The sequence below is a fragment of the Delphinus delphis genome, chromosome 1 (assembly GCF_949987515.2).
Source record: "Delphinus delphis chromosome 1, mDelDel1.2, whole genome shotgun sequence".
NCBI classification, from domain to species: Eukaryota; Metazoa; Chordata; class Mammalia; order Artiodactyla; family Delphinidae; genus Delphinus; species Delphinus delphis.
Genome location: NC_082683.1, coordinates 96,067,795 through 96,087,927, shown reverse-complemented (window position 1 = coordinate 96,087,927; position 20,133 = coordinate 96,067,795). Strand labels below are relative to the sequence as shown.

At 40.9% G+C, this 20,133-nt stretch overlaps 1 protein-coding gene across 2 annotated transcripts in view; it reads right to left on the bottom strand.

The window, feature by feature from the left end:
* Positions 1-3,252: 3,252 nt before the first annotated feature.
* The window catches only part of AHCYL1 (adenosylhomocysteinase like 1), a 40,784-nt gene continuing 23,903 nt past the window's right edge, over positions 3,253-20,133 (bottom strand). The window contains exons 2-17 of one of the 2 annotated variants that reach the window (XM_060026868.1): positions 17,762-17,873; positions 15,104-15,247; positions 13,839-13,939; positions 13,301-13,403; positions 12,043-12,137; positions 11,357-11,463; positions 10,394-10,510; positions 10,075-10,138; positions 9,181-9,269; positions 8,747-8,817; positions 8,276-8,370; positions 8,092-8,190; positions 7,629-7,697; positions 7,094-7,172; positions 5,833-5,953; positions 3,253-5,311 (exon numbers count right to left, since the gene is read on the bottom strand). In XM_060026868.1, the coding sequence (XP_059882851.1) occupies positions 5,305-5,311; positions 5,833-5,953; positions 7,094-7,172; positions 7,629-7,697; positions 8,092-8,190; positions 8,276-8,370; positions 8,747-8,817; positions 9,181-9,269; positions 10,075-10,138; positions 10,394-10,510; positions 11,357-11,463; positions 12,043-12,137; positions 13,301-13,403; positions 13,839-13,939; positions 15,104-15,247; positions 17,762-17,873 (1,473 nt within the window). In that variant the 3' untranslated portion in view covers positions 3,253-5,304. Of the gene's footprint in view, positions 5,312-5,828; positions 5,954-7,093; positions 7,173-7,628; positions 7,698-8,091; positions 8,191-8,275; positions 8,371-8,746; positions 8,818-9,180; positions 9,270-10,074; positions 10,139-10,393; positions 10,511-11,356; positions 11,464-12,042; positions 12,138-13,300; positions 13,404-13,838; positions 13,940-15,103; positions 15,248-17,761; positions 17,874-20,133 lie in introns of those variants that run through there. The other variant, XM_060026875.1, reaches the window with a different exon arrangement.

The window sequence follows — 20,133 nt, the reverse complement described above, 5'->3', positions numbered from 1 at the left end:
ACGTGGGCTTCTCTCTAGTTGTGGCACACAGGCTCCAGAGTGTGTGGGCTCTATAGTTTGTGGCACACAGGCTCTCTAGTTGAGGCACGTGAGCTCAGTAGTTGTGGCACACAGGCTTAGTTGCCCTGCAGCATGTGGGATCTTAGTTCCCTGAGCAGGGATCGAACCTGAGTCCCTTGCATTGTAAGGCAGATTCCTTACCACTGGATCACCAGGAGGTCCCCATCCCCTCCTATTTTGCAAGATAAATGGTCTTTTTTTTTTTTTTTTAACATCTTTATTGGAGTATAATTGCTTTACAATGGTATGTTAGTTTCAGCTTCACAACAAAATGAATCAGTTATATATATACATATGTTCCCATATCTCTTCCCGCTTGCGTCTCCCTCCCTCCCACCCTCCCTATCCCACCCCTCCAGGCGGTCCCAAAGCACCGAGCTGATCTCCCTGTGCTATGCGGCTGCTTCCCACTAGCTAGTCTTTTTACTTTACTTCCTCACCTCCTCCCCCTCTGTTCTACAAAAGAAACTGGCATTGAGACCCCAATAAGATGGTTTTTTGGGGACCCTAGTCCGCCATCTTCTCGGTCTGCTGGCTTTCCAAATAAAGTCTCTATTCCTTGCCTTAACACCTTGTCTCTCGATTTACTGGCCTGTCATGTGGCGAGTAGAGCTTGGACTTGGTAACAATGGGAGGGCTATAGTGTGCTGATGCCTGCCCTAACTCAGGGTTTCACAACCAGTTAAGCAGTGATGTCAATTCTTATTGTACATTCTTTTAAAATTCAGACTTCTCTGGAATTTCCCACATTCAGAAATTATTTGGCAGGTAAGATTCTGTTCAGGGAGCACTTTGGAGTCAGGCCACACCCCTTATCCCCACCTTCCTGTTGAACCATCCAGGTCTACGTATTACTTTCACTGAGCTTGTCAAATGAAATACTTTGTTTTGTGCAGGCGTGTAAAATATTGTTTTTCTGTTGCTTTCTTTTCCTTTGCTAACCCAGAAGGCTTAAGACCTTTACTATTACTATCTGGTCTAAGACGTTCCTAAATGGAGCAGATTTTTAAAATTTTCTAAATCGATAAAGCCAAAGTCTCATTTTTTTGTTTTGGAACTATCATTAAAAAAATTTTTTTTTAAATCTTTGCAATAATCAAACTTACAAAAACGTTAGTACATTACAGATAATCTTCTCCTGACCCATCTGAGAGTCATTGACCTGATGACCCATCGCCCCCTAATACTTTATCAGGAAATTAACACTGATGTTACTACCACATAGTCCTCAGACTCGTTTCAGCAACTGTTCTAATAACGTTCTTGATAGCGAAATGATCCACTTCAGTTCGTTCAGTTAATGTATGTGTCTTCAGTTCTTTGGTTATTCTTTGACCTTGGTAGCCTTGGCACTTTTGAAGATCATAGGCCTGTTATTTTGTAAAATAACAATTTTCAATTTGGATTTACCTTATACTTCCTCATGATTACATTCAGGTTTTGCATCTTTGGCAGAAATATCACAGAAGGGATGCTGTGTTCTTCTCAATGCATCCTATCAAGTGGTGGAAGACTTAGATTTCTCCCATTCTGTTCACTTAAGGTGAACTCTGCCAGGCTTCTCCATTTTAAAACTCCTCTTTTTCCCATTGTACTTAAAAAATATTTTATGGAGAGGTACTTTGAAATTACTTACATATCCCATGCTTCATTAAACTATTCATTCATTCATATCAGTATAGACTCATAGTTTTCTCTTTTATTCAGTGATTTATAAGCCATTATTTGGATGCTCAGATTGTTCCAGATTTGCCCGGTAAGTCCCTTAAGGCTGGGTCTGTGTCCTTTTGACATGTGATTATTTTTTTGAGTACTTCCTTGCTTTCTTGCTCATCTTGTACTTTTCCTGCCCGGCCATGGAATCCGCCATTTCTCCAAAGACTCCTGGCTCCTTTAAGTGGAGAATGTAGTGCCTGAATCTGGATGCTAGGTGTATATGCACTGCACTGGAGGAAGAGGGGAACTGCTGCTCCACGGCTCACTTAGTGGACAGTGCTCCCCTATATTTCTTTATGTTGAAATTCATGAGTTCACACCAAAACCCAATACTCCCTATATTCAAACCCAATACCAGAGTTTATTCTAGTCTTTTCCCTTTCTGATGTGTAACATCTCCTCTAAAAATGAGAAAGCTGGCTTCCGTTATCCTTAATATTTCTGCTTATTTAATCAAGTTCCCTGTTCCTACCCAATCCACCATTGCCATCCCTCCCCTGCGTGGATGCCCTCCCCATCCCAAGTGTAGGATGACTTCCAGCACTAGGCCACACCCCCAGCTCCTACCCACACACACCAGGCTGGGAACCCATGTGGATGCCTGCCCCCATCTAATGGTGGAATTGTGGGTAAAGGAAAAAGGGGAAGGGGAAGGCTGAGTCTTGTTGAGGTTTTATGTAAATTCCACAAAGGAAGAGATCTTGGTTTTCGCTGATGTATCCCAAATACCTAAAACAGATCCTAGCACGTGGTAGGCAATAAAAACACCTTGAAAAATTTATAAAACTATAGGGTAAACAGTTCATTTAAATTCTTTATATTCAAATATTTAACTTCAAGATATTTCCCCATCATAATAGATTAACTTTTTATAACTATAAAGTTATCAGATTCAGGAAACAGTTAAAAAAAAGGTTAAATCTCTGATTAGGCAATGTGAAGTTTGTCTTAAATTTGGATTTATGTGCATGGATAAAACCTCACAGAATTGCACTGAAAACATCAACATTGTTTGGGACCAATTTAACAAAATAGAAAAGGTATTACTTCTGAACAATATTAACAGATACATTGTTAAATCAGAACACACGGAGACAACTTCAGAGATGGATACAGGTATGGGGCGGTTGAAGCTTACATAACTTTGGAGGCATTTTTTAAGGAAAAGAATTAGGTACAGGGTCTTATAAGGGGACTGTGTAAGTGAGGAGCCCTGAATTTTAGGTAGCAAGTCTGCTCCTGGAAGGAAGTCAGAGTGAAAGTGTCCAGGCCCAATGCTCAGCACAGAGCAGGCATACAAAATTTTAAGATATTACTGAAGAACTCTGCATCCAGCCTGTTCTTCTACATATTAGGTCCTAAACAAATCTCTCTTAGATACTGCTAACTGACCCCTGACTTGTCCCTTCTTAGAAAACAGGTTTTAACGAAAGTTTTGCTGTTCAACCAGGAATGACACAGGATTCCAATAAGGTCTTATCATTTTAATTGACTTTAATGATTATTGCTCATCTGCAAGGATTAATATTGCATTCATTAAAAATCATACAAAATAAACTTGTTCCTCCCAAGTTGCTCTCTACACGCTCCCTCTGATGCCAGACATTTTCCCACAGTGTCCTTTGTTACATGGCTTGACAGAGACGGAGCCCTTATCTAGTATTCCTATGGACACAGTAATAGATATGGGAGCAGGGGGCAGGCCAGAGGTCAGCAGGACCTGGGCCCCTTCCCTCCAGCAGAACTCACACGATGGATACCACTGTTGGCCAGGTTACCTCCCCTAAAGGATGTGCTGTTCTGATTGGCTGGTTAAACGCCTTGGGAAAAAGGGCTTGAACCATTAGCATCTACAGAGAAGAAAGCATGGTCACACTGGCAAGGAGTGGGAATGGGCTGGTTACGGAGAAACAGGAGAGGGAAAAATGTTTTGGCAAGATCACTGACCCCTGCTAGGAAGTCACAGAGTGAAAGCTTTCCTTCTTAAATTTCTATTTTTAATATCTGTCTTCTCTGATCAATGGCAATAGGGAAATGAAAATTTCTAGTACCTAGCACTACTGCCTGACCCAACTTTGAAGGATCACCAGCTAGAACAAGTTGAGAATTTAGAATCCTGGATAATTATACACTTAAAGCTCATGAGCACAAAGCTCACCTGACCATGCAGAAATGCTGGTAAGCAGGGTGCATGGCATGGGAGTACATCTCTCTTATCTCTGAGGATTCTTTCAGAGTGTGAGCCAGGACACACCGATTATTTTCTCTATGCGCAAACTGCCCTTTAAGGTCTCAGTTCATAAACTTTCTGTGACATGCGTCAATCAAAAGTGGTACTGCTTCTGTAAAACTAAAGCCCCAGACAAGTTATATAAAGCTAATTTCCCTCAGCCTGATCCAATTTATCATTCCTCCTCCCATCCACATCTACCTCCCTTTAAGTATTTTAAATTGCAGAAGCACAGCTGATTAGAAACTTGCTCTTAAAGGATAAATCCTAAAGACAGAGCTCAGTGCTGTATACTGAGTAATGGCTCAAGAAATTTGCTTTCAGCACAAGCTGATGGGGCAGAGCTGATAAAATTTACTGTTATGGCCCCAGTTCACTGATGCTATAAACTATGGGCTAGAAACAGAGGGATTATCAGAGTTTGAGATCTGCATTTCTCTAGACTCAACTCTGCACTTTTAGCTCCAAAGGTTCAAAAGATAAACTGATAACAACCACTCAAGCAGCTCCTCAGTATTAAGACTAAACATTTTTCTTACTTAAAAAAACAAAATAAAAAAACAAAAACCAAAAAAACAAACAAAACAAAAACAAACAGAAAAACCCAGAAATAAATGCTAGGGGACAAAATTCAACTTAATAGAGTACAGTCTGGATAAAAACCTGGAAAATGAGAGGGTCTGGTGGGAGTGGAGGAAGGGCTGTACTAAATCCAAGTGGGCCTACCAGATCTTAACAAGCGACACTCACTAGTACACATCTCTGAACCAAACATACCACCTTTACACAGGAAACAGGGCTTGGAACATCTAGGGGAAATTAACATGCACCACCTATATATAACCTACCTGCCTGGTAGGTACCATCCCTGCTCCTCTGAAGAAGTGAAAGAGCACTGATTTCAGCAGCTAAGAAATGGGCTCTTTTAAGGCAATTTAGACATTGCAGATTGTTCCACATAGAAGGTACCTTAGCATTTCCTGTTAATAAGGTACCCAATTAAGACTATAAAGTCCCCAGAAATGGTAAAGAAAGAATCACCTTTCTGGGCTGGGAGAGTAAAATCCTTCTTTAGTGACTAGGGTGAGAAACCTTGAATCTCAGTTTCATCTAAAGAGCCATGAAGCAAGTTCCTGTGTGGTCTGCAGAACTTGGATAATGAGATGAAAAAACAAGAAAGAAATTATAGGAAAACAAATCAAGAGGAAAGGATTAAGAAGAAAATAAAAGTTTTCTTAAAAAATATTTCTTTTAGAGTTGTGTGGTTCATGTGGACTGGTCCTTGGTAATACGGTCCATTAGTATCTGTAAAGAAAGAGATTGACTGTTTAGTATTTGTGTCTTCCACATGAGCGTTCCAAGAAAAGAATCCAAAACAGAGAACACTCTCCAGGGTCCTTCCCCTGCCCAGGCCAGGAATGCCTGCAGTAATTCCCCAGGGATTCTTCCTCCCTGCGCTTCCAAAGGATTTCCAGCAATGCCACCTCTAGCTGTATCTCCTGCTCTCTAACACTATACATCAGTGGTCTTCAACCCTGACAATACATTAGAATAATCTGAAGAAGTTTTACAAAATAAGCCGGGGCCCCATTCTAGACTAACTCTATTAGAATCTCTGGGGGTGAGGCTCAAGCTCCAAAATCTTAGGACATGCTGACTTCTTTACATCTACTACTAGATACACAATTTCTCTGTTTACCTTGTTAGTGTGGGGCAGAGTTCTTGTACTCTTCAAAATTAGCTATAACACTATTTAAAAAAGCTGGCTAGCCTGCATGGCTTAATATTGGGGAGAAGAGCTTTTCATTTACTTTCTCCCAAGTTACCTGTAATAATTGGGTTTGAATGGCCCGTTTTTGTTGAGTCCCAGATATTTTGCTTGGTCATCTGTCAGCTCTGTCAGGTGGGCATCAAATGATGGCAGGTGCAAGCTGGCAACGTACTCATCTAGGAAGAACAAAGCGGCAGGGGGGCAGACTCCATTTCAAATATGCCTCTCAGGGCATACCTTCCCCCTATTTTCATCTGAAGCTTCTTTGAGAGAGAGGACAAGGCTTGGAATAACTTCGAAAGAATCTAACTCGGAATATTTGCTTAATTTTAAAAAACCCCTCAAAGTTGCCTTTAAGGTATTTCTCTCAGTACATCCAGAGTGCACTTAGAAAGCCATTTGCCAGTGGGACAAAATGGGCCGACTTGTTCCTCCCCATTCTTCTCTGGCAAAGCTTTTGGGTTCACCTCAATGGCCAACATACCATGTACTATTCTCACTTCCCTGCAGCAACTTCCTTAGCTGGATCATAGTCAAATTATGAATCAAAGTGGACACCAGTAAGGTCAAAAGAGTTAAGTCATCAACATTTACTTACGATAAGATCCAAAAAGGCCTCAAATCTTAGGATCATGGATTTCTAAGGCAGCCGGCACAAATGTATTAGTTTTCCATAGATAAGCTTCCTGGGCTTTTGCCTTTATGAATATGAATTAAAAACCAAAAGCCAACACCCAAAGGTAAGCTGAGGTAAGCTGTTGAAGGGGACAACAGCAAGAAGTTTTTTAGCTTTCAGACGACGGGGGTTTGGGCTGACCAATGAGAGGGGAGGTTGGCACCATATTCAGAAAGGTAAAGAACTAAAGAGGATGCATTATGTCACGTGAACACAACACAGTTGACCCCTGGAATGACAGATTTTTTGTATATCTCATAGAAGATGGACAATAAAAACTATATTTCTTTGTTTCTCTCATTTTGGTCCCAGGCTGTAATCAGTGGTAGTAAGTTTACTAAACTTCATAAAGCTACTCAGGATAAGAGCATCTACCCTAAACCATTGTGCTAAAGCACCTTTACTCATTAGCTGTAATTCTTACTAAAATTTTGCAATATATTTAGTATTATTCTCACTTTACTGATAAAGAAACTGAGGCTCATGGAGATTAGAACTTGTCCCGAGGTCCAAAAACCACTAAGTGCTAGAATAGGGATTAGAATCCTGACTCTAAATCTAATGCTTTTCATGATATTCATTTTACCAAACCATGCAACAGTCTGGGGAATCAATATAGGTTTCTACTGTTTTCACTCACCCATTTTCTTAGGAAGCAAGTATACATCTTGTTTGTATCGCCCCTCAGGTGCATTATAGAGTTCTATCAGTGCCAAAGCCTAAGAAGGGAAAAGAGGGTCAAAAAACACAAAAACGCTTCTTAGGGACATTAAAAAACAAAAACAAAAGAACTAGATTTAACAGGGTCTTGGGGTAAATATTTAAGTGATCTACCACAGTGACAGCACACAGGACTTGGACTGTAATAAACACCAGCACACAACATGGGAGGATTTACTGGTGCTTTTGTTTAGTTCCTAATAAAAGAAGACACTAAATACAATTGAGCTGAAACACTATATTCTAAATTAAAACAGCCAACCAAAGGGACACAAACACTGACTCTGCCTGCTAATGATTATTTTCTACACTTGAGAAAGCCGAAATCTTGACAACTTGTAACCTGAAGAAAACAGGTTGATAAGAACACAGGAGGGCACACTCTCACTGGAACTCTGATCTACGCCCAGTTCCACTCATCTTAGTGCAGGCTAAGCCGGCCTTTTGTCACATACCTGTGTTGTAGCTGTGATGGACAGAACAAAGGTGGGAACTGTGGAGCAGCTCAGATTGAGCAGACGACCCTAAAAAGTTGAAACAGTTGTGTTATCCCTCTGTCATGTCATGCAAGTCACACAAATGCTGGAAAGGACTTTATACTCCTTCTAGACTCAGTTAGTAGAGGAAGAATTACAGCTCCAAATCAGGACTCTAGGTTTTATATTATTTTCTGCAAGTCCATCTGAGTCTGACAAACTGAAGAATCAGCTGTGGTCAGGAAGTAGTATGTTACTTAGTAAAAAGTAGGTATTTTTTGAGTGATTCTATTCGGAGACCAGACTATTTGAGAAATATACCTCTACCCAAAGACAGAATTCAGGGAAACATAGGCCGAATATGTTTACCCTGCCACCCCTCCCCGGATGGCTCTAACCATATCGTTTGTGCTGTACTGCCCGAACCCTTCTGTGTGTGCACCTCTGCCAGAAGGACGACGCGTTTGCCATCTGGCCAGATGACATGATCCACCTGAGAACGTACTCGCTCCCATGTCAGCTCCGGAGTGCGGAGGCTGGTCTGAAAGGAAGAGAGCGCAGTTGACTGGCTGTAATGGGAGGAAGCAAAAAAAGGCCTAGCAACAAATCAATGAGAGAAGGCTTACCACATCAATTTCCGTGTTTGAGTGGCCCATATTGCATACGATACAACTGTTTTTCATGCGATCCAGATGCTCCCGTGTCACTACGTTCTTATTTCCTAAAAGTAAAGGAGAGTGGCTGAGGAAACAGATCCTGGCGGGGAAAGGTACTGACTAGCTTTCAGTTAGAACGTGGGACAGAGGTTTGCTGGCACTGAAGAGCATGTATACATCGTGAGGAAAGAAGTGTGTGTTGCCTAACAGCTCTTTAGGCTCAGTTATTTGGTTTTAAGATCAAGCAGGATAAAAAGCCACCAAGGAAAAAGGCTCTTTGTTCAGGAAAATATGTTAAGGTTCTGATAGCTTACTCTAGTTCTCAGACTTCTAAACACAACACAGATCTTACCTACTTTATATAAAAGTTAATTAGATCATTTTCAAGATTTAACCTCAGAGTTAATACTCCTCCATGTACACCAAAGCACTGACACTTACCTGTGCAAGTTATTACGACATCAACTTGCCGGATGACTTCATTCAGCTTTACCACCCTGAACCCATCCATGCTGGAAGAAAAGGAAGGAACACTATGAGCAAAAGCAAGGAGGCAGTGGGACAGAAGCTGGTCACAAAATGAGACAATTAAATGTCTTTCTAAAGTTAAATCCAGGGCTACCTCGCTGGAATGGTAGTAATAAGCTGTGCTAAACTATACACACTGGGCTCTTCAGACTCCCCAAGATTCCATCCAGGAAGGGAAAACACCAAGAAGCTCTATGAGTGCCCTATGATTACAATGCAGGGAATAAAGCAATCTTAGCCTTCTCCTTCTTTGAGAAATTTCTCCAAGGAACGGTTAATACAATAATCAAACTCTTAGAAACATAAAGTCCCTGGAGTGAACCTAATGGTATTACCGCTGTTCTTACCAGGCCTGCAGAGCACAGATGGGGTCAATTTCTGTGATATAGACAATTGCTCCGAGGGCCTTGAGAGCAGCACAGCAGCCCTTTCCCACCTGCAGAGCATAAGGAAGAAGTCAGGTCCATTCAGGCACAGATATTTAGGCAGGTAGGCTCTCTGGGAGATGGGAATTAGCCTCCCTGAAACCACCAATCATCTAGCAAGTCCTTGCAAAGATGCTCCAATCCAAGCAGAGGAGAAACAGATCCTGATTATGTTGTGACCCTTAGAGGAGTGATTTAGCAGACATTTCAAGGGCTTTAGCAAGGGCTGAAGCTTGGGATAGTAAAAGAGATAAAGGAAATAAAAGTATCACCATCAAGGAAACAAGACCAAGGAAGATCAACTGTAACCTCTAGTTTCTTGTTCCAGGAAAGCCTGATAACTATCACTTGAGAAGCATCTCACTCAAGGACAGCCTAGCAGCTCAGAAACTTCTGTGGGTCACTGTTTATGACAATAAATAAAGTCTCCTGTCATCTATTCTAGTTTAGAGATAATCAACTATATGCCACTTCAGGTTTTACCCTTCACTCCACTAAGTCACCTGTGGGACCAAAATGCTACATATTTCCTTGAATTAAGTCTCATAATGAAAAGGTTACTGTTATAACTGGGGGGAAATGATGGCAACATTCCATACCATAAGACAAAGTGGTGAAATCTGAAAACTCAATTCGTTCTATATGTCTCTATTCATAAATCTGAATAAAGGACTTTTGCTACTATTTTGAGACACTTTATCTAAAAGCATATTTTAAACCCTGCATCAGTAACTCTACACTGACAGCACAAGTCTCCTTCACTCAAAATTTCTAACAAGTCTGTGAAAAGGCAGACACTGAGGCCCAGCTACTTACCTCACCATAGCCACACACCACCACTTGTTTCCCACCAAACATTACATCTGTGGTCCTCTTCAGGCTGTGGAAACAGACAAGCCTCAACTCAAACATTATTAGATCAAATACAGTCCCTCTGAAAATTTAAGTGTGGGCAATGCCCCATAAGAACTTCAACTGGAAGTTGGCTGGGCTCAGTATGAGATAGAATGCCTCTAACAAACTTTTAAAGCCATAGGAAGACCAGGGGGCAAAACTGGAGGGATATCAGACTAACATTATAACCCAACCCAAATTTACCCCCTATAAATTTGAATAATTATACGTTTCAACCTACCCATCTAAAATGGATTCTCGGCAGCAGTATAAGTTATCAAATTTCTGTTTGGTAACAGAATCGTTGACGTTCATGGCTGGAACACAGAGTTTCCCAGCTTTGGAGAGCTGATACAGCCTAAAGGGAGAAGAAAGCCACAAAAACGAAAACAAAGTTAGCTGGTAAAACACAGTGCTGGCAAAGTCTGCCTAATTCTCTTCAAGCTCTGTGCTGCCCTCCCCAGTCTTATTTATTGCCCAAGAATATTAGTAAACAAGGTAATTCCTTGTTATCCCTCCTAACTTCTTTTCATTTTCTCTTTCCCAACTCCCCCCCGCCTTTTTTTGGAAGGAAAAAAACCTTTCAATTGAAGAAATTTACTTCTCTTTCATAAAAGGGGATACATTTCCTTAGACCAGCATTTTCTTAATCTTTAAAAAAAATCCATGCCTACTTCTGATAAAGATTATCAATGATTCTGATATGGTTCCGTGTGTGTGTGTGTGTGTGTGTGTGTGTGTGTGTGTGTGTGTGTTTAAGCATGTGCAAGGTGCCCCCAAAGGAGAAACACTCTCTCAGATATTTTATAGGTACTCCAACAAGCAAATAATATTTTGCCCAGTTTTATTTTTTGTAATGTGTATAACATATAGTTTTACAATAGATTTTTTTCGTATTTCAGATATAAAATTATAATCCAAAATTGAATACAGTTTTTCAAGATATATTCATTCCCTACCTCCCAGCAATGACTGAGAATCACAGTGGAATAAATGGGAGAGAAAATCTCTGAACTAGAATCTGAAATAACTTCCTTTTAGGGTCTCCTTGATTTTTTCCAAAGGTATATATACTCAAAAGTTTTATCTAATGAAGATACTCCCATTTAGTTACAAGGCTGAAACATAGCCCTAAAGCCTAAAAGAGACCAGAAGAATCTGCTGAGGCAAGGACACAAGGGGCAGCTACTCCAGAATCTGTTACCTGTGAACACCAGTCACGCTCTCTTCCACAATGCCTCGGATCTTCTTAAACACGTTTGGATACTTCTTATAAACCCAGTGGGTTAAGTCTCCCCCATCATCCAGGATCTATAGAACAGCCAGAAGACTTCTATGGGCATTCAGGCTGCTAGAGCTGGGGGGAACTTTGAACCCACTTTCTGCACTAGTAAGAGAGCCCTGTATGTTTTGGAGAGCACTCCTCAGAGCTCCTTAGAGCAGGTTTAGACAGTGGAAACACAGTCAAATTTGTTGGTGTAAAATGGTTAAAAGGATTCCTAAGTTTGTTCTAGGCTATGGTGAAGAGTAGTAGGCTAATCACAGACTCATTTTTTAGTCTAGAGCCCTGATATAAAGCCCCTTGGAACGTAAAAGGAGAGCTGGGGCAGGAAGGAAAGAAACCAGAATTTTACTCCAAAGAGGTACCATATCATTTTCTTCTATTGCATTCTGCTGTGTATGAGCCACATGTGTTCAGTTGGTCTTACCCTTCCCCCGCCTTTCCATTCAGTACTCAGACCCATCCTGAATAGGTATCAAGCTAACCATTTTGGCAACAAAGTAAGTGCATAAGACCAAACATCCGAAACATATTTAGGGAACCATGCTTTGAGGGAAAAAAGGAAAGAAATCCATTGTCAAAAGTGTAGGATGAATATGCGTTATTACCATGTTGGCTTGCCACCCATCCATGTTCACACAGCGGTCAATACACCACCAGAAGTCATCTTCTGACTCGCCCTTCCAAGCAAACACTGCAACTCCTGTAGAGATGGAAACAAATCAGCTCATTCCTCTTTGGGGGAGTGTCCTATACCAACATCACTCTCTGAGATCCAGGTGAAGAGAAAAAGGCTAAAGAAATTACGCTGGAAAGGAAACAACTTACGGAGGGCAAGAAGTCAAAAGAGCATCTTTAGTTCAGAAATTAGTTAAGAATTTAAGGGATTTTTGTTTTTGAAAGTATTTTAGAACCTTAAAATGTTATTCTCTTCAGTCAATTTTATACGTGGAACTTTATTCTAAGGAGATAAAATGAAGTGGGAATCAAAACAAAGCTGTTCACTACAGCATTATTTATATTAACAAATATCTTGAAACAAACTAAATGTTCAACATTAGGAAAACAGTGAAGTAAAACCCCATGGCCATATGACTATTATAAATGATGCTGTCGAAGTTTTCAGTGACATGGAAACTACTTCTGAAAATGTTATATTTACGTTATAAAATTGTATATATACCGAGACTTATTTCTGTAAAAAGTGAACAGAAAAATGGAAAAATATGTCAAATATTATCTCTGTGTAGCAGGATTTTAGTTTTTTTGGGGAACCTCTTAAATTTTCTGCAATAAACATCAGAAAAGAGTAAACAAGAAAAACAAAAGTACTATACAGTTGTTTTCTGAGGATCATAGGAAGATGGGAGAACCTTAAAGAAACTTCAGAGTGATTTTCCTTTGAACATTTTAACAATAAAAATTACTTATGTTTAACTGAACTCGTAAGTAGTTCATATATTTTCAATGAAATATTGAACACCAAATTATCTAATGAACTATCAAATAGATGGTACCTCTTACTTGTGTTCTCTCAAAAGTGAGGAGACTTTTGTGAAAGGAGACCAGCTGAGCTCATACTCACACAGCTCACATAGTTTAAAGTTCTTTCTTGTTCATTTAACATTAGAATTGGGCATTTCCCCATATATTATATTCTTTACAAAGATCATTTTAAATGACTATACAATATTCCATTATGCATATGGACCTTTATTATCCATTTCCTTCCTGTTGACACTTTTATTACCCTCCACATTTTACAGCACCTAGACATACATGACATTGTAAAGATAATTCTGATATGTAAAAATTATGTTTAGATAATTATTTTGCAGCGAAGTCGGTGAAAAAAGCCGAACTTACCAGCCTCAGCCAGTGCTGCAGCCACTTCATTTTGAGTGGAGTAGATGTTGCAGGCAGACCAGCGGCACTGAGCCCCCAGGGCACAGAGTGTTTCAATCAACACCTATACAGATGTATAGGAAGACAGTGAGAAGGAGGAGGGCCATACTTGAGTGGTAACTAAGAGAACAATGCCCAGCAACTCAGCAGCAACAGGTGCTACACTGGGAAGTTACAAAAGGGTGTGTAATCCACTAGTCAGTACACTGGAATCTAACTTTACCCCCCCAAAATGGTCCCAAACATCTTAATAACATATTTATAACAATCACATTTTTTCAAATCGAGATCTCCCTAAGTCAGGTTGGTTAAAAGTAGGTTATATCTACACAATCAAAGTAGAAAACCCCATTATTGTGTAACTGGGAGGTTCCACTTAATAGTTAGCACTTGGAAGTTAGATAGGGAAGGAAAAGCAAGTTAAAAAAAAAAAGAAAAAGTGTCCCTCCCCACCCCCACTCCCATCAGAAGACCATCACTTTTCTCCCAACAAACTCACCGCTGTCTGGGCTGTGATATGTGTACAGCCCACTATTTTAGCACCAGCCAAGGGCTTCTCTCCCTGAGCACGTTTCCTGAGTGAAATCAGAGCAGACATGTCTGTGAAAGAACAGAGTATTTGAGCTAGGTCTGCACTAGCAATATCATTAATTCCTGCCCCAGCGACATCTAGGGCTGGTCTGGATCTGTTGAGATATGGTGAGGTAAGGAAGAAAAAACTCTAAGCACATTTTTATTTTTATTTTATTTTTGGCCGTGCCACGCGGCTTGTGGGATTTTAGTTCCCCGACCAGGGATTGAACCCGGGCCCTTGGCAGGGAGAGCATGGAGTCCTAACCACTGGACGGCCAGGGAATTCCCTCTAAGCATATTTATTTGATGTCTGGCAGCTTCAACTGCAGAACAACAGCAGTGAGTTGTCATCTAATCACTTGGAATTTCTCTCTTCCTCTACAGTTTCAGCCTTATATACAGAGGGCTTATATGTAGTCAAATTCTCAAAAGTGATAGAAATGGAAGGTGAGTGTCACCATTCATCTGGGAGAAGAGGGAGGTAGTTATGGCATTGGCTAATGGATTCCTATATACTACAATCATCAGACCAGGAAGAAAGACTTTACATCAGCAGAAGCCACTTGCTTCTGTTTTTCTACGCTGTCTAATCCTATTCTATCAGTTTGTTTGAGTTCTGTACTCCTGCCCAGTATAGAACATGCCTCCAATGTGAAAACAACAAGAGTAAAGAGACATTATTGCGAGTGGGGCTGGGTAGAGAAACCAAGATTTAACTGATTGTCAGTCATTTTTACTCTTGCTCCAGCAGAGGGTGCTCAGGATCAAAGACCAAAAGAGACCCTAGGCCACCACATCCTTAGCTGAAAACCCTCCCACATTTGCTGCTTCTGGGAAATCTGGGTCTCTGAGATTGGCAGCTATGGTAGGATCCCGCAGAACTAACCACCATGTACTGATCCAGGACTTGCTGACTCTGCAAGCAGATCTTTGAATATGGTATCATGCGGGAGGAAAAGGGCAAGTACTCTGTGTAATTACCACACGCTGAGAACAGGAAGCAGCAGGGAGAACAAGAACAAGAATCCTGAGGCTCAAGCTCCATACAGATAGACTTGTTTATACAAAAGCCCAGGATACTGGAGTTTCCCAGGAGACTTTCAAGTTAGCTTTCCAGCCTTAAGTTGTTTGTGCATTCTGATGGCTAGCAAGTGGGCTGCTTCTGGTCCCCTACCCACTCCCTTTCTTTACCTTGCTCTGCAATCTCAATCTCCCGGCGTCCAAATTCTGCCTGCTTGATGTTCTTCACACAGAAATTGCTGCTGCCCTTGGAGTTGGTTTGCTGCTTTTCTCGGGGGGAAACCTCATCATCAGAGCTATCTGTATAGGACGCAGCTAGAACCAGGAAAGAAAGAAATGAGGAAAGAAAAACCTCAATGGCCCCAACTCCACAGAGTGCAGTCACCAAGGGACTCTCATTTAAGTTAAGCGAACACTCTTAATTGGAGCCACCTTTTACGTCTCTCTCCGTTCTACTCCTCCAGGGTCTAAGAAATGGTATGAATGAAACTGTTGTAGATCTTTCGGTATTGTGGCCCTTTCCCCGCCCCGCCCCACCATGACTTTGCCATTAGTGCCTGTGATAAGGAGCTATTGATCCCAAACCTGCACCAGCTCAAGAGAATCCCTCAAAACAGGGGCACTTGGTCCCAACCGGGACTGGAACCAGACATGGCAAAAATGGAAGAATAATTTAGGCCATATAAGGAATGTTATTTCTATAGATCACTATTCTCAAACTTAAGTATCTAAAGCATCTGTCAGAATCACATGGAAGGCTTGTTGAAACACAGATGGCTAGGGCCCCACTGCCGGAAACTCCCATTCAGTAGGTCTCAGATGGGACCCAAGAATTAGCATTTCTAACAAATCCCCAAGTGCTGCTGATATTGCTGTTTAGAGGATCATACTTTGAGAACCATTAATGTAAAAGAATAAAAACAGTAAGATAACCTTATCTTATAAAATCTTATAAAGAGATTTTACACTAGGTTGCACTAAGGAACACAGAAATGCCACAAAAGATGAGCAGCACTGATTCTGTTGCCAGCCCTGAGATCACTCAATATGTTCAACTTTAAAAAGCAGCTTCACAAAAAGCCAAAAATGTCCTTGCAGATAGATACGCAGGAGAATATAAAGCAAGGAGAATATAAAACAATCACTCCTTACCTCTCAAATCACTTTTTTTCTCTCATTGAATATTTTCCTGGTCACCATCTCTGCCAGTGTACCAGGTCTCTCGCTGACTTCTACATACACATCCTCCTCTGTCCAGCTAACACAAATACTACTAAAGGTTATCTATCCACTAGGACAATTTAACTCTACCACTAAGCTTTTAAAAATGCTCTACTAGGTCCCCATAAAACATGGCCATCAAGATCTTTAAAGACTTCTTAAAGCTTCCATCACTCATCCCAACTTTTTCTCTCATAACTCAATCTTTCAAATTTTTTTCTCTTAGCTATAATTAGCCTGCTTGCCACCTATCACTTTTTGTATCTGTCTCACTCCAAGACACCTTTTCACTTATGACAGCCATTATATTTTGGAACCTTTTCTTGCACACATGCTCACAGTGAGACTGCATATTCATTTATTTCCGTACTTAACCCTGTATACCACCATTTGTACTTGTCTGCCTATCTTGTCCATAATGGGTTAACAGTGTCACAGGGCAGAGAATAAGTTTTTAAAAATTGTCTATCCGTTTCTTTTTTTTTAAACAGTCCTTATACCTCAAGCCCAGTCCTAATGTTAGTAATGCAATGCAAACAAGATTATGGCAAAAGAAAATAAATGGCTTTTGGTACAAATTCCTTTGCTGACATTCATAGCAATCTATGACCTTGAGCAAGCCTTTTAATCTTTTAACAATGTTTCCTCAGTTGAACAATGAGGGGGTTGGATTAGATGCCCCGTTTCTTCCAGTACTCAAACTAAGATTCTATATCCTTTTCCATGTTAATTTTCTAATACCCGCCTCTAAAGTTGAGAAGGGCACAGTTCAAAGCAGAAAAAAAGACTGCTTATATAGGGATAAGATAGGAGAGGAGAACTAAAAAGAAACAGCTGGAGCCACATTAGTTGGACTCTTTCCCACTCCAGAGGTTAACAGGGGAAGATATTTCAACATAAAGGGTAACCTAGTAAATAAAAAGAGCTAAATACTAATTTTTTTTTGCGGTACGCGGGCCTCTCACCGCCGTGGCCTCTCCCATTGCGGAGCACAGGCTCCGGACGCGCAGGCTCAGCAGCCGTGTCTCACGGGCCCAGCGGCTCCGCGGCATGTGGAATCCTCCCGGACCGGGGCATGAACCCGTGTCCCCTGCATCAGCAGGCGGACTCTCAACCACTGCGCCACCAGGGAAGCCCACTAATTTTTATTGTTGACAATTCAAACAGTCTTAAAGGCAAGAAAGAAAAATAGGTGGCAGGGTATATCTTTAACAAAGAAATCAGAAATTATGCTTCCAAAGTACACCTCTTCTTCAAGGCCAGTTCTGGCAGCCAAAATACCATTGATTTTCTCCCTTCTCAATGTGGGTGAATAAACGTGGGAATGGGAACCGGCCCAGTACTACCAACCAGGAACTGGCCACAGACCACACACAGAGACCATCGGGGAGGAAAGTCTCACGATGACAAAAGCTTCTCCAGCTACAACCCTGGCTGGGAACATTCCCACTGCCCAACCACTAGTTATCAGCTTTCAGCACAAAGACAGGCAGTCCTGACATGAGGTATTTTCAGATCCTAGATAAGTGAAAAGAACTGGGTAGAGTACTAGCTCAAGACTCTGGAATAGGGAGGAGAGATCAGAAAGAACAGGAAGTTCACACCTACCTGAACTGTAGCTGTCAGTGGAGGACTGAGAAATAGAGCGAGACAAAGATCGTCGACCAGTCTTGGTGGGGAATTTGGTGAACTCCTGCATGTCATCAGCAAACTGGATTTGCTATAAGAGGAAGACAAAAAGTTGAAACTTACAACAAGGATTCTATGAAATGTTTCATTTTTAAAGGCTATACATTGCCTCCCCTAAAAGCTAGTATTATCAGGTGGCTCCTACTAAGCCAGTAATTCTTCCACCAGAAATGAGGGTGGAGGAGGCTATTCTTTGACTCCTCCCAAAATGCCAATTACTATCTCTTCCCGATGGCTTCAGCAGAATTTTGTGGGTACAGGGAGAGGAGAGAGAGCTTAAGACCCAACTTCGTTTAGCATTTGTCTAATTTCACAGGTCTTCCTTCCCACGTTCCATAAAGTTTTCTTTTCTCTTCTCTTATAACCCTGAGACATTAAACTCTTTACCCTTGCTCTCAACTCTATCAAAAAGCAGGCATAATCTCTTAGGGCTTCTGCTTGATTTTTATTTCAGAATATTCTCTTGTAGCATATTCTTATCCTGAAGTTAGCAATGGTCTTGTTTTTTTGAAAGAATTACGAAGAGATGCCTTAAATGGTGATGGGCATTGGGGTGCTAATAGTCAGAGTCCAATCATGTACCTATCCTTCACAAAGCCAATGGAATATTGCCAGAACCTTCTATACACAGTAAAATACCAGAATATTCTAATAAAAATTTAAAAACACACATACCATAGTAAATTCCAACTAATTAGGACCAATATATATATATATATATATATATATATATATATATATTTTTTTTTTTTTTTTTTTGCGGTACGCGGGCCTCTCACTGCTGTGGCCTCTCCCGTTGCGGAGCACAGGTGCCGGACGCACAGGCCCAGTGGCCATGGCTCACGGGCCCAGCCGCTCCGCGGCATGTGGGATCTTCCCGGACTGGGGCACAAACCCGTGTCCCCTGCAACGGCAGGTGGACCCTCAACCACTGCGTCACCAGGGAAGCCCAAATTAGGACTAATTTGAAGGAAGGAGAGAATAATGACTTGGTAAACTCTGTATTAAAAACTTACTTAACCATAATTCAAAAAGAGTCATGTACCACGATGTTCACTGCGGCACTATTTACAATAGCCAGGACATGGAAGCAACCTAAGCGTCCATTGACAGATGAATGGATAAAGAAATATGGCACATATATACAGTGGAATATTACTCAGCCCTAAAAAGAAACGAAATTGAGTTATTTGTAGTGAGGTGAATGGACCTAGAGTCTGTCATACAGAGTGAAGAAAGTCAGAAAGAGAAAAACAAATACCATATGCTAATACATATATACGGAATCTAAAAAAAAATGGTTCTGATGAACCTAGGGGCAGTACAGGAATAAAGACACAGACGTAGAGAATGGACTTGAGGACACGGGGAAGGGGAAGGGTAAGCTGGGATGAAGTAAGAGTAGCACTGACATATATACACTACCAAATGTAAAATAGCTAGTGGGAAGCAGCTGCATGGCACAGGGAGATCAGCTCGGTGCTTTGCGACCACCTAGAGGGGTGGGATAAGGAGGGTGGGAGGGAGATGCAAGAGGGAGGGGATATGGAGGTATATGTATGCATATAGCTGATTCACTTTGTTATACAGCAGAAACTAACACAACACTGTAAAGCAATTATACTCCAATAAAAATGTTAAAAAAAAACTTTCTTAAATGAAATAAGGCAGAAACAGATAACTTTTGAAGGATACTTGGAAGACCGGCTTTAATAAATAGCAAATAGCTTACAATTAACATTATTTATAGTTAAATTATTTAGTGTTTCTAAAGTGTAGGAAAACACTTCTATTAACTGGTTTAAACCTTCCTCCTAAATGCCTGTTTAAACTCTGACAAACCCTTTCTTTGAAATATAAAATAAACCTCGACCTCCTCTGAAAAACAGAATGGTTTGAGAATCTGAATCAAGCTTCTCCTCACAAGCTGATTAAATCTGAAAAGGTTCCCATGGAGAATTCATTAAGCTAAGTTTTCAGCAAATAATATCTGGAAATGTAACCTATTACAGATTAAAATCTTCTCTCCATAATGCTAGCAACCTGGTTATAGGCATTTTGAAGCCAGGAATAGTAAAACGCCCATTAGTTACAGCTGCTAAACATTCCCCTCCTCTGTCATATGTACCCTCCAGCTAGGGTAGCATCTGGTGGCAGTGTAAGAATCAGGCATAACTGTGCAGCCTAGGCACAGGCAGCTAATATGAGCAAGGCGATTACTGAATTAGTAGGATTCTACAGGTAATGAAGCAGTAATCAAGGGAACACAGACTTGTGTTTTTACACCAAGA